The following is a 14,476-nucleotide window of genomic DNA, read 5'->3' on the forward strand; positions in this document are numbered from 1 at the left end:
CTACTCTGGGCTACCTGTCTTAAATGTTGAACATGAATTTCAACCCTTTGATCTGGAGCCGCTCTCAGAGTCATGGAGGGGAGAGGGAGTCCCCTCCCTCGGTGCCATCAAAGTAGAGGCGGGTGATCAGGCGTTAGCGCACAGTACACTTACAGTGAAGTACCACGTGCAGTGAGCGTTGGGTGGGTAGTAACTGGGAAAGTACGGTGTGCTCCCATCGCCTTGTACGCCCCATTCTTCCCTCAGGATGATAGTCGCAAAGCAACCTGAAAGAAAAAGCATCGAGGATTTAACTTGCAGAATTAAGCCGCGGAATAAGGGCTTAATGGTGGCGCAGCGGTAGAGTTGCCGCCTCACAGCGCCAGACACCCAGGTTCCATCCTGACTACGGGTGCTGTCTGTACGGAGTTTGTACTGATGCACGACAATAATCTTACTGATCCGTACACAGAAAAAATAATTCCACTGCACCTTGCTGCACGTGATAATAAAGAACCATTAAACCCGCGACCTGCATGGGTTTACTCTGGAGATCTCTGTTTTTTTCCGCCCACACTCCGAAAAAGTACAGGTTTGTAGGTTAATTGGCTTCGGTAAAGATTGTAAATAGTCCCTGGTGCGTGTGTAGGATAGTGCTAGTGTGCGGGGATCACTGGTCGGCGCAGACCCGGTGGGCAGAAGGGCCTGGATCTCTAAACTAAACTAAAAAACCTGGAGGCAAGAGACACTGCAGACGCGGCGATATTAGAAACATAGAAACATAGAAAATAGGTGCAGGAGTAGGCCATTCGGCCCTTCGAGCCTGTACGCACCGCCATTCAATATGATCATGGCTGATCATCCAACTCAGTATCCCGTACCTGCCTTCTCTCCATACCCCCTGATCCCTTTAGCCACAAGGGCCACATCTAACTCCCTCTCAAATATAGCCAATGAACTGGCCTCAACTACCTTCTGTGGCAGAGAATTCCACAGATTCACCACTCTGTGTGAAAAAAAGCTTTCTCATCTCGGTCCTAAAAGACTTCCCCCTTATCCGTAAACTGTGACCCCTTGTTCTGGACTTCCCCAACATCGGGAACAATCTTCCTGCATCTAGCCTGTCCAACCCCTTAAGAATTTTGTAAGTTTCTATAAGATCCCCCCTCAATCTTCTAAATTCCAGCGAGTACAAGCCGAGTCTATCCAGTCTTTCTTCATATGAAAGTCCTGCCATCCCAGGAATCAATCTGGTGAACCTTCTCTGTACTCCCTCTATGATCGATGTGATTGTTGTCTAAGATGGGGTGGAGCACAGGAGGGAAATGGCGAGGAGGTTCAGCAAATCTTCTCCTCCCTCCCTTCGGGCAAAAGATGCAAAAGCTTGAATGCATGTACCACCAGATTCAGGAACAGCTTCCTCCGGATCGGTCTACTGAATGAACATATACTAAGGGGTGTAGTCGCAATATCCCAACCTACCCTATGGTAGCCCTTGCACTTTTTTTATCTGCACTTTCTCCGGAAAAGTAACACTGTATTCAGCACTCTGGTATTTTTCTCTTTGCTCTAGCTGTTGTGCATGTTTTTGTCTCGATTGTACTCAAGAATGGTATAATATGCGTTGGAAGGAACTGCAGATGCTGGTTTATACTGAAGATCGACACAAAATTCTGGAGTAACTCAGCAGGTAAGGCAGCATCTCTGGAGAAAAAGAATAGGTGACATTTCGGGTTGGGATGTTTCCGGTGAAGGGACCTGACCCGAAATGTCACCCATTCCTTTTTTTTCTTCAGAGATGCTGACTGACCCGCTGAGTTACTCCACCATTTTGTGTCTATCTTCGGTATAATATGACTGGATAGCATGCCTTAATAAAGTTCTCATAGTATAAGAAAATAACTGCAGATGCTGGTACAAATCGAAGGTATTTATTCACAAAGTGCTGGAGTAACTCAGCAGGTCAGGCAGCATCTCGGGAGAGAAGGTATGGGTGACGTTTCGGGTCGAGACCCTTCTTCAGACTGATGTCAGGGGGGGCGGGACAAAGGAAGGATATAGGTGGAGACAGGAAGAGAGAGGGAGATCTGGGAAGGAGGAGGGGAAGAGAGGGACAGAGGAACTATCTAAAGTTGGAGAAGTCGATGTTCATACCACTGGGCTGCAAACTGCCCAGGCGAAATATGAGGTGCTGTTCCTCCAATTTCCGGTGGGCCTCACTATGGCACTGGAGGAGGCCCATGACAGAAAGGTCAGACTGGGAATGGGAGGGGAAGTTGAAGTGCTCAGCCACCGGGAGATCAGTTTGGTTAATGCGGACCGAGCGCAGGTGTTGAGCGAAGCGATCGCCGGGCCTGCGCTTGGTTTCGCCGATGTAAATAAGTTGGCATCTAGAGCAGCGGATGCAATAGATGAGGTTGGTGGAGGTGCAGGTGAACCTCTGTCTCACCTGGAAAGACTGTTTGGGTCCTTGGATGGAGTTGAGGGGGGAGGTAATGGGACAGGTGTTGATAAAGTTAATAAAGTTCCCACTGTACCTCGGTACAATTTAATACTAATAGGCTAATGCGGGACAGTTGGCAACCTACTTACCGGTCTTGGGCAGGACCTGAGCGGATAGGGTGAATGTGTCATCGACGCTGTACCGACCTTCCTTCCAGATGATCGACATGACGTTACTGGAGGAGACCACCTCCACCGCTGACTCATGCCAGTTGCACTGGTACAGTCTGCATCGAGAGAGAATACAGCATGTGAACCTGGGACAAGCTACAACACTCAGAGGCCCTTCCGCCCCTCGTACCAGTTTAGTTTAGTTTACAGATGCAGTGCAGAAACAGGCCCTTCGGCCCAATGGGTCCGTGCCGACCAGCGATCCCCGCACACTAACACTGTCCTACACCCACTAGGGACAAATTTTACATTTACCAAGCTAATTAACCTACAAACCTGTACGTCTTTGGAGTGTGGGAGGAAACCGAAGATCTCGGAGAAAACCCACGCAGGTCACGGGGAGAATGTACAAACTCCGTGCAGACGGCACCCGAAGTCGGGATCGAACCCGGGTCTCTGGCGCTGCATTTGCTGTAAGGCAGCAACTCTACCGCTGCGCCACCGTGGCCGCTGTTCTGGCACTCCGTTTACAGATTAGAGCTTAGGGGTAGTTTAGTTTAGTTTAGAGATACAGCACGGAAGCAGGCCCTTCAGCCCACCGAGTCCGCACTGACCAGCGATCCCCGCACACTAACACTATCCCACACATACTAGGGACAATTTTACATTTATGCCAAGCCAATTGACCTACAAACGTGCACGTCTTTGGAGTGTGGGAGGAAACCGGAGATCTCAGAGATCTGCAGTTCTTTCTTAAACATCGTGATAGTGCCCCTAAACATTTCCTAAAGATTCCAAACATTATACTTCCTAAACATAGTTCGTGTAAACATCCTTTAAGTGCTTCCTAAAGTACTAGGAAGTACTTCCTAATGCAGTGGTAGAGTTGCCGCCTCACAGCGCTTACAGCGTCAGAGACCTGGGTTCGATCCTGTCTAAGGGTGTTGTCTGTAAGGTGTTTACACCTTCTCCCCGTGACCTGCGTGGGTTTTCTCCGGGTGCTTCGGTCTCCTCCCACACTCCAATGACATGCAGGTTTGCAGGTTAATTGGATTGATATAATTGTAAATTGTCCCTGGTGTGTGATAGTGTGCGGGGATCGCTGGTCGGCGTGGTCTCGGTGGGCCGAAGGGCCTGTTTCCGCTTTCTGTCTCCAAACTAAAACTAAAGGGCCTGTCCCACTTAGGCGATGTTAAGGCGACTGCCAGCGACTAGGCTGTTGCCGGACGTTTGCCGGGGTGTCGCGGGCATGATCGTGAGGAGTCTTCAATGAATCGTAGCGGATCTCGGCGCGATGCGGAAAAAAATTCCGGATAGAAATTTCTCAGTGACAGCTGGCTTGTGGCCGGGTATCGTAGCTTATTGCGGGCGCTGTCTGTCGCACGCTGTCCCCAGGTTTGCTAGGTTGTCACAGATGCATTTAGAAGCACGTAATATTAAATTAAGAAAAGGCATTTGAAGATACCAGAAGATAGTTTTGTTTAACCGATTTATTTACCGTCAGGACATTTGACGGGTAGATTGGAGGCGACAGTTTGGCGGTCAGGTAAGCGTGGGGATTTCACGATGTTTCCGAAGACGGTGTAATCTCTTAGCCAGGTGCTAGTTTCACAAAAAAAGTCACTTGTATCGACCTGACTCGGCATTGTCGTGGCCATTGTCGTGGTCATTGTCGTGGTCATTGTCGTGGTCATTGTCATGGTCATTGTCACGGTCATTGTCGTGGTCATTGTCGTGGTCATTGTCGTGGTCATTGTCGTGGTCATTGTCATGGTCATTGTCGCGGTCATTGTCGCGGTCATTGTCGTGGTCGTTGTCGCGGTCATTGTCGTGGTCATTGTCATGGTCATTGTCGTGGTCATTGTCGTGGTCGTTGTCGCGGTCATTGTCGTGGTTATTGTCATGGTCATTGTCGCGGTCATTGTCGTGGTCATTGTCGTAGCGTAAAAGAAAATTTCGGCGATCTGCTACGACTTTGACAGTCGCCGGCAGTCGCCTTAAAAATCGCGTAACTGGGACAGGCCCTTAAGCTAAAGGGAGAGATTGGACAGATTTGGGCTATTTTCTCTGGGACGCTGGAGATTGAGTGGATACCAGAGAGAAGTCTACAAGACAATGAGAGCAATTGATAGGGTGGGGACAGCAGTGGAAGAGGCCCTTCGGCCCACGAGCAACTCACGAGGTCAGGAGGTTGTGGCCGGCGGATGTGGCCTCGTCGTAGACTAAGATGCGGTCCAGGCAGTCGCCTTTGACCCACTCCAACCGAAGCCTCAGCAGCTGGCCAGCCAGCCCCTGCAGATGCCAGAAGCAACTCTTGTAGCTGGAGTCCGGCCCGTCCAGCCTGACGCTGTGGGAGCTGCCGATGAAGACATACCTGTGGCACTCTGCAGGCAACGAGAGGGAGAGCAAGCGTGAGTCTGGGGAGGAAGCAACCAGCCGGAGATAAACAGGCAGGAAACAGGTGGAGGGACGAACTGCAGACACACCAACGATAGATATGGGGAGAAGGGATATGGAGAGAAGGCAGGAACAGGGTACTGATTGTGAATGATCACCCATGATCACATTGAATGCCGGTGCTGGCTCGAAGGGCCGAATGGCCTACTCCTGCACCTATAGAAGCAGAATCTTACAGCTTCTCAGTGTAAACCAGCATCTGCACGTCCTCCCTACTCAAGGTTTACACTGAAGATTGACATAAAATGCTGGAGTAACTCAGCAGGCCAGGGAGCATCTCTGTAGAAAAGGAACAGGTGACGGAATAGTCCCAGCCTCAACGACCTCCTCTGGCAGCTTTTCCTTACGCACACCAACCTCTGTGTGAAAAAGCTACCCCTCAGATTTCTATTAAATCTTCTCCTCTTCACCTTAAACCTGTGTCCTCTGGTCCTCGATTCACCTACCCTGGGCAAGAGACTCTGTGCATCTACCCGAGGGATATGGGCCATTAAATGCAGGCTAATGGGACTAGCTTAGATGGGACATCTTGGTCAGCATGGATGGGTTGGGCCAAAGGGCCAGTTTCTGTGCATAATAAAACAGAGCAAGATAGACCACTCGACCCTAAAATCCGTAGTACGTCACGGCGCCATTTTAGTAGGCAGAAACTTGCAGAAACATTTTAAAAGAAAAATAACAAAAATCTGTGAATTGATAGATGAGATATATTCTGCATTTTTATGATATCATCACACAGATTACACTTCCCCCAAAACACAGATTACACTGCGAGAGGCAGAGCGAACGGCGGGCTTTGCCTACTAAAATGGCGGACGTTACGCTCCTTTGCGTACTACACTTCAGTATAGGCGATTTCGACGGAGTGGTTCATCTTGCTCTTCTAGCATCTTTGGGTCAGCATGGGCAAGTCGGGCCGAAGGGCCTGTTTCCGTACTGTACGAGTCTGTGACCTGCTGTTGGTTTGTGTCTCAGACCCATTTCCATACCTTGTCCCAAAGTGCCGCCTCATTTACCTGCTGCCCATGCCAGGGTATTCAAGTCATTTCTTGAGACCCCTGTCAAAGCAAACGGAAATAAAAATCAGTGGCCCTTCAAAGCACGGAGCAACAAACGTGATCACCATAGTGTAGTTTAGTTTAGAGATACAGCGTGGAATCTCTACGCCCTTCGGCGCACCGGGTCCGCGCCGACCAGCGATCCCCGCACACTAACACTACCCTACGCACACTGGGGACAATTTACATTTATATTTCATATGAAGAAAGACTGGATAGACTCGGCTTGTACTCGCTGGAATTTAGAAGATTGAGGGGGGATCTTATAGAAACTTACAAAATTCTTAAGGGGTTGGACAGGCTAGATGCAGGAAGATTGTTCCCGATGTTGGGGAAGTCCAGAACAAGGGGTCACAGTTTAAGGATTAGGGGGAAGTCTTTTAGGACCGAGATGAGAAAGTTTTTTTTCACACACAGAGTGGTGAATCTGTGGAATTCTCTGCCACAGAAGGCCAGTTCATTGGCTATATTTAAGAGGGAGTTAGATGTGGCCCTTGTGGCTAAAGGGATCAGGGGGTATGGAGAGAAGGCAGGTACGGGATACTGAGTTGGATGATCAGCCATGATCATATTGAATGGCGGTGCAGGCTCGAAGGGCCGAATCGCCTACTCCTACACCTATTTTCTATGTTTCTATGTTTCTATACCAAGCAAATTAACCCACAGACCTATGCGTTTTTGGAGTGTGGGAGAAAACCGGAGCACCCGGGGAAAACCCACGTGGTCACGGGGAGAACGTACAAACTCCGTACAGACAGCACCCTTAGTCAGGTTTGAACCCGGGTCTCGGGCGCTGTGTGGCAGCAATTCTGCTGCTGCGCCACCATGTGCTTATGTACAATAAGATTTTACGATGTTGTTTGCAATTAGTAATTTATAAAGTGCGCTGTTGCAAAAACACATCAAATAGACCAGGCGTAAAAGGCAAGGTGCCTGTACTGGTAAAAGGTCTCGGCCTGCAGGAGGTGGCTGGAAATTACTCACTGGTTACTCCCGTTAATTCTGCCACGATCTGGTAATCCTGCGATCCTGGAGTCTCAAAGATATTGCTGATCGACTCCTTCACCAACTCGGTGCTGAGTTCCTGCTCTCCTGCCTCCGTTATTTGAAAGTCCACCCAGAAATAGGCCAGAAAGCTCCCCTTCCTGGTGAAAGAGAGGGCCACACAGGAGAAACTTAATGTCCAGATGTTTTCGCTTAAACCGAAGTTTAGACACAAAAAGCCGGCGTGACTCGGCCGGACACACTCTGGAGAGAAGGAATGAATGGGTAACGTTTCGGGTCTGAAGAAACCGTCTCCCATTCCTTCTCTCCAGAGATGCTGCCTGTCCTGTAGAAGCTTAACGCGGATTAAAAGCTACAAGTCCATTCCTGTGCATTCCTTTACTACCATCATCGTTTAGTTTAGAGATACAGCGTGGAAATACAATAGATCCTTCATCCCACCGAGTCCAAGTTCAATAGACAATAGACTATAGGTGCAGGAGGAGGCCATTCAGCCCTTCGAGCCAGCACCGCCATTCAATGTGATCATGGCTAATTATTCTCAATCAGTACCCCGTTCCTGCCTTCTCCCCATACCCCCTGGCTCCGCTATCCTTCAGAGCTCTATCTAGCTCTCTCTTGAATGCATTCAGAGAATTGGCCTCCACTGCCTTCTGAGGCAGAGAATTCCACAGATTCACAACTCTCTGACTGAAAAAGATTTTCCTCATCTCAGTTCTAAATGGCCTACCCCTTATTCTTAAACTGTGGCCCCTTGTTCTGGACTCCCCCAACTTGATCTCATCTGCCTGTATACGATGCAAAGAATGGGTCGACTGGGCTTATATTCATTAGAATTTAGAAGGATGAGAGGGGATCTTATTGAAACATGTAAAATTCTTAAGGGATTGGACAGGGTGGATGCAGGAAAAATGTTCCCCGATGTTGGGGGAGTCCAGAACCAGGGGTCACAGTGTCAGAATAAGGGGTAGGCCATTTAGGCCTGAGATGAGGAAAGGCGTTTTCACCCAGAGAGTTGTGAATCTGTGGAATTCTCTGCCACAGATAGCAGTGGAGACCAATTCACTGGATGTATTAAAGATAGAGTTAGATACTGTATAGCTCTTAGGGCTAAAGGAATCAAGGGATATGGGGAGAAAGCAGGAACGGGGTACTGATTGTGGATGACCAGCCGTGATCATATTGAATGGCGGAGAAGGGCTGGTATGAAGGGCTGAATGGCCTCCTGCTCCTATTTTCTATGGTTCTATATCCCTCTATTCTTTGCACTTCCTTGCACATGCCTGTCTTAAAGACTCTTAAACGTCTCTATCGATTCTGCCTGCACCACCCACCACTCCTGGCAAGACCATGTTTATGAGCTGCTGCATTGAGCTGTATGGGATTGGGGGGGAACTGAGCCTGGATTCAGAGCAAGAACTCGACTCCAACTCTGGCACCGAAGAAGCTCAAAGCAGTCTTACCCAAATGTGAAGACCACCGATTTATTGTAATACCATTCAAAGTCTGCAGAGGAGATAGCTTTCTTGATCTGAAGAAAGAAACACATTTGCATCAATTTAGTTCACGTTCATAAGGTATAGGAGCAGAATTAGGCCATTCGGCCCATCAAGTCTGCACCGCCATTCAATCATGGCTGATCTATCTCTCCCTCCCAACCCCATTCTCCTGCCTTCTCTTCCCATAACCCCTGACACAAGAATCCAATTTAACCAGTCTTTTTACCATTGCATGGATCCCAAAGCAAGGTGAATAATTGATGGTCAGATATAGACAATAGACAATAGGTGCAGGAGGAGGCCATTCGGGCCTTCGAGCCAGCACCGCCTTTCAATGTGATCATGACTGATCATCCACAATCAGTACCCTGTTCCTGCCTTCTCCCCTTACCCCCTGACTCCGCCATCATTAAGAGCTCTATCTAACTCTCTTGAAAGCATCCAGAGAATTGGCCCCCACTGCATTCTGAGGCAGAGAAATTCACAGATTTACAACTCTCTGAGTGAAAAAGATTTTCCCCATCTCCATTCTAAATGGCCTACCCCTTATTTTTAAACTGTGGCCCCTTGTTCTGGACTCCCCCAACATTGGGAACATGTTTCCTGCCTCTAGCGTGTCCAATCCCTTGATAATCTTATATGTTTCAATAAGATCCCCTCTCATCCTTCTAAATTCCAGTGTATACATGCCTAATTGCTCCAGCCTTTCAACATACGACAGTCCCACCATTCCGGGAATCAACCTAGTGAACCTACGCTGCACGCCCTCAATAGCAAGAATATCTTTCCTCAAATTTGGAGACCAAAACTGCACACAGTACTCCAGGTGCGGTCTCACCAGGGCCCGGTACAACTGTAGAAGGACCTCTTTGCTCCTATACTCAACTCCTCTTGTTACGAAGGCCAACATTCCATTGGCTTACCCCCTGACTCCGCCATCATTAAGAGCTCTATCTAACTCTCTTGAAAGCATCTAGAGAATTGGCCCCCACTGCATTCTGAGGCAGAGAAATCCACAGATTTACAACTCTGAGTGAAAAAGATTTTCCTCATCTCCATTCTAAATGGCCTACCCCATATTTTTAAACTGTGGCCCCTGGTTCTGGACTCCTCCTACATTGGGAACATGTTTCCTGCCTCTAGCGTGTCCAATCCCTTGATAATCTTATATGTTTCAATAAGATCCCCTCTCATCCTTCTAAATTCCAGTGTATACAAGCCTAGTCGCTCCAGTCTTTCAACATACGACAGTCCCGCCATTCCGGGAATTAACCTAGTAAACCTACGCTGCACGCCCTGAACTGTTTGGAGAGGACTTTAGAGATGCAGTACGGAAACAGGCCCTTCGGCCCACTGAGTCTGCCCACACTGTAGATAAGAATCAGAATCAGAATCAGAAGAATCAGAATAGCCTTTATTGTCATCCAAAAAATGTCTTTTGGATGAAATTCTGTTACCCACAGTCCTACAATAAGAGCAATAAAAATAAGCAATAACACAGACAATCACAAACCAACACAAAACAACAAAAAAAAAAACATCCATCACAGTGAGTCTCCTTCAGTCACTGTGATGGAAGGCCAGAATGTATTTTCTCTTCCCCTGCCCAGAAGACATAGGAGCAGAAGTAGGACATTCGGACCATTGAGTCTGCTCTGCCATTTGATCATGGATGATCTATTTTTTCCAACCCCATTCTCCTGCCTCCTCCCGGTAACCATAATCCAGTCCGTCGGGAAGTGTTGATGGATGCTCACCTTCTTATTGATGTCTTGTGCTTTCTTTTTGAACTCCTGAGACTCCTTGTGTTCATATTCGCCAATGAAGTCCTCGTTCTGTATGTGCAAGCTTCCCAAATAATGGACCCCGATCTTAGTGTCATCTTGGGGTTTGCCAGCTGAGAAGGAGATGAGAGAGCTTTGGGGCTGGGTCATAAGTTGTAGCAGCAGAATGAGGCCATTCGGCCCATCAATCATTCGGCACCGCCATTCAATCATGGCTGATCTATCTCTCCCTCTCAACCCCATTCTCCTGCCTTCCCATAACCCCTGACACCCATACTAATCAAGAATCTATCAATCTCCACCTTAAAAATATCCTTTGACTTGGCCTCCACAGCCTTCTGTGGCAATGAATTCCACAGATTCACCACCCTCTGACTAAAGAAATTCCTCCTCATCTCCTTCTTACAGGAACGTCCTTTAATTCTGAGGCTGCGACCTCTAGTCCGAGACTCTCCCACCAGTGGAAACATCCTCTCCACATCCACTCTATCCAGACCTTTCACTATTCGGTAAGTTTCTATGAGATCCCGTGATCCCCGCACATTCACATATCCTGCACACACCCGGGACAATCGTACGTTTATACCAGGCCAAATAACCTACAAACCCGCACGTCTTTGGAGCGCGGGAGGAAACCAAGATCTCGGGGGAAAACCCACGCAGGTCACGGGGAGAACAGAACGTACAGACAAGCACCCGTGGTCGGGATCGAACCCGGGTCTCCGACACTGCAAGCGCTGTCAGGGCAGCAACTCTACCGCTGCGCCACCGTGCCGCCCACTCTAGACTGCCGAAGGTGTTTTCGTTAGGTGCTGTAATTGCATCTGCCTCTGCCACTTTCTCTGGCATCTCGTTCCATGTTTGTGCCACCCTCTGTTAAATACGCTTGTTTTATTTTTCATCTGACGTTCGGGCCCAAGGGGGACCAGCTGTGCATTTGGGAATCGGGAAGGTGAACGCACCAGTTAACTCTCCGTCAACACTCCCCAGAGCAGAATCCCAAAGGCAACCCCCTCCCTCCGTCTCCCTGCCATTTATAAGGTCATAAGATTCTTCAGTGATCGGAGTAGAATTAGGCCATTCGGCCCGTCAGGTCTACTCCGCCATTCAATCGTGGCCGATCTATCTCTCCCTCCTAATCCCTGCCTTCTCCTGCCTTCTCCCCATAACCCCTGACACCCGCACTAATCAAGAATCTGTCTATCTCTGCCTTAAAAATATCCACTGACTTGGCCTCCACAGCCCTCTGCGGCAAAGAATTCCACAGATATGGTGCCCAAAATTTCAGAACTTATTGGCTGACCAGCGCCTTATAGAGCCTCAGCATTCACCAACCAACCCCCCACCCCCCACACCCCCCCCCCCCCGCCCTACTCCCTGTGTGGGGACAGTCTCTTGCCCTCAGGCTGATAGTTTTGGCTTGACTCCCTCACCAGGGGCGGCACGGTGGCACAGCAGTAGAGTTTCTGCCTCACAGCACCAGAGACCCGGGTTCGATCCTGACCTCGGGGCTGCCCATACGGGGTTTGTAGGTTCTCCCTGTGACATGCGTGCTTTTTTTCTCCCGTCTCCTCCCACATCCCAAAGACGTGCGGGTTTGTAGGTTAGTTGGCCCTCTGTAAATTCCCCCCCACCCTCCTAGTGTGTAGGGAACAGATGAGAAAGTGGGATCGTCCGAAGAAGGGTCCCGACCCAAAACATCGCCTATCCATGTTCTCCAGAGATGCTGCCTGACCCGCTGAGCACTTTGTGTCCTTTTGTGGGACAACACAGAACTAATTATCCCGTGTGTGTAGGGTAGAACTAGTGCGCGGGGATCGTTGGTCGGCGCGGACTCGGTGGGCCGAAGGGGCCTGTCTCTGCGCTGCATCTTGAAACTAAAAACTAAAAACTGAATTGCAGCTGGCCTCTGTGAGAACTTTGGCTCCGCATGTTGAACCCAGGAACTGTTGTCATTTCTAAGGAGAACGTACACCCCAGGGTAGAGTTGGTAACCTGAAGGTAGGCCCAGCTCCGTCTCCCAGGCAACGGGCGGCCTAGGATAGGCTGCAAACCACACAGGCCTCGCTTTCTTTTCTGCAGGGTCAGGACATCTCCGGTGCCCACGGTTACCCTGGCGACCCAACTCCAACGAGCTTTTGTTATCTCATTGGTGTCGACTAATTCATCGTGCAGTGAATCACACCTGCCTTTACTCCCTCAGGGGAGACAAGGGAGCCTTTGGTCTTGCAGCTTAACACAGTAAACAGAGGCATCGAAAAATAGAAACATGGAAAATAGGTGCAGGATTAGGCCATTCGACCCTTCGAGGCAGCACGGCCATTCAATATGTGTAGGAAAATAACTGCAGATGCTGGTACAAATCAAAGGTATCACAAAATGCTGGAGCAACTCAGCGGGTCAGGCAGCATCTCGGGAGAGAAGGAATGGGTGACGTTTCGGGTCGAGACCCTTCTTCAGTCTGAAGAAGGGTCTCGATCCGAAACATCACCCATTTCTTCTCTCCAGAGATGCTGCCTGACCCGCTGAGTTACTCCAGCATTTTGTGATACCGCCATTCAATATGATCATGGCTGATCATCTAAAATCAGTACCCCGTTCCTGATTCCATTAGCCCTAAGAGCTAAATCTAACTCTCTCCTGCCTTCTCCCCATACCCCCTGACTCCGCTATCCTTAAGAGCTCCATCTAGATCTCTCTTGAATGCATTCAGTGAATTGGCCTCCGCTGCCATCTCTGGCAGAGAATTCCACAGATTCACAACTCTCTGGGTGAAAATGTTTTTCCTTATCTCAGTCCTAAATGGCCTCCCCCTTATTCTTAAACTGTGACCCCTGGTTCTGCACTCCCCCCAACATGGGGAACATTTTTCCTGCCAACATGGGGAACATTTTTCCTGCGTCTAGCCTGTCCAATCCCTTAAGAATTTTGGAATTTTAATATGTTTGTATAAAATGTGTTTTATATATTTCTTTACGTGGCAATGCAAACGAAAGCCACAGTGCAGACTGAGGCAACAGCAAGGACCACACATAAGTTCATAAGTGAAAGGAAGGAAAATGGATGTCAGTGCATGGATCTCTTGTACGGTGGAGCAGGCTCAAGAGGCGGATCGTTTACAAGTGATTGGAGCAGAATTAGGCCATTCGGCCCATCGAGTCTACTCCGCCATTCAATCATGGCTGATCTATCTCTCCCTTCTAACCCCATTCTCCTGCCTTTTCCCCATAACCCCTGACACCCGCACTAATCAAGAATCTATCTATCTCTGCCTGAAAATTGACTTGGCCTCCATGGCCTTCTGTGGCAATGAAGTCCACAGATTCACAACCCTACATGACAATATTTAGCTGTCCGAATTCAACATCGTTGTCGAACCTGGCCCCACATTTCCTTGGCATCACTTTTTTGCATAACTTTCACTCATTGCTCTTTATCTCAATAGACAATAGACAATAGGTGCAGGAGTAGGCCATTCGGCCCTTCGAGCCAGCACTACCATTCAATGTGACCATGGCTGATCATTCTCAATCAGTACCTCGTTCCTGCCTTCTCCCCATACCCCCTGACTCCGCTATCCTTAAGAGCTCTATCTATCTCTCTCTTGAATGCATTCAGAGAATTGGCCTCCACTGCCTTCTGAGGCAGAGGATTCCACATCTCTCTACATCACCGTCTATATCTCTCGTTTCCCTTATCCATAATAGACAATAGACAATAGACAATAACCAGTCTGAAGAAGGGTCTCGACCCGAAACGTCACCCATTCCTTCTCTCCAGAGTTACTGAGTTACTCCAGCTTTTGTGTCTTTCCTTGACCATCATTACATTTTGCATATCATCATATCATATCATATACATACAGCCGGAAACAGGCCTTTTCGGCCCACCAAGTCCGTGCCGTCCAGTGATCCCCGTACATTAACACTATCCTACACCCACTAGGGACAATTTTTACATTTACCCAGCCAATTAACCTACATGCCTGTACGTCTTTGGAGTGTGGGAGGAAACCGAAGATCTCGGAGAAAACCCACGCAGGTCACGGGGAGAACGTACAAACTCCTTACAGTGCAGCACC

The 14,476-nt window shown here is 48.8% G+C and overlaps 1 protein-coding gene across 1 annotated transcript in view; it reads right to left on the reverse strand.

Annotated features, from left to right (window-relative positions):
* Positions 1 to 14,476, reverse strand: part of tmprss6 (transmembrane serine protease 6) — a 35,541-nt gene that overhangs the window by 17,718 nt on the left and 3,347 nt on the right. Inside the window, exons 3-9 of the mRNA XM_078430452.1 lie at positions 10,369 to 10,508; positions 8,576 to 8,643; positions 7,092 to 7,252; positions 6,066 to 6,107; positions 4,772 to 4,976; positions 2,572 to 2,708; positions 154 to 266 (exon numbers count right to left, since the gene is read on the reverse strand). Of these exons, the coding sequence (XP_078286578.1) occupies positions 154 to 266; positions 2,572 to 2,708; positions 4,772 to 4,976; positions 6,066 to 6,107; positions 7,092 to 7,252; positions 8,576 to 8,643; positions 10,369 to 10,508 (866 nt within the window). The remainder of the gene's footprint in view (positions 1 to 153; positions 267 to 2,571; positions 2,709 to 4,771; positions 4,977 to 6,065; positions 6,108 to 7,091; positions 7,253 to 8,575; positions 8,644 to 10,368; positions 10,509 to 14,476) is intronic.

Source organism: Rhinoraja longicauda, chromosome 40 (genome assembly GCF_053455715.1).
Source record: "Rhinoraja longicauda isolate Sanriku21f chromosome 40, sRhiLon1.1, whole genome shotgun sequence".
Taxonomy (NCBI): Eukaryota; Metazoa; Chordata; class Chondrichthyes; order Rajiformes; family Arhynchobatidae; genus Rhinoraja; species Rhinoraja longicauda.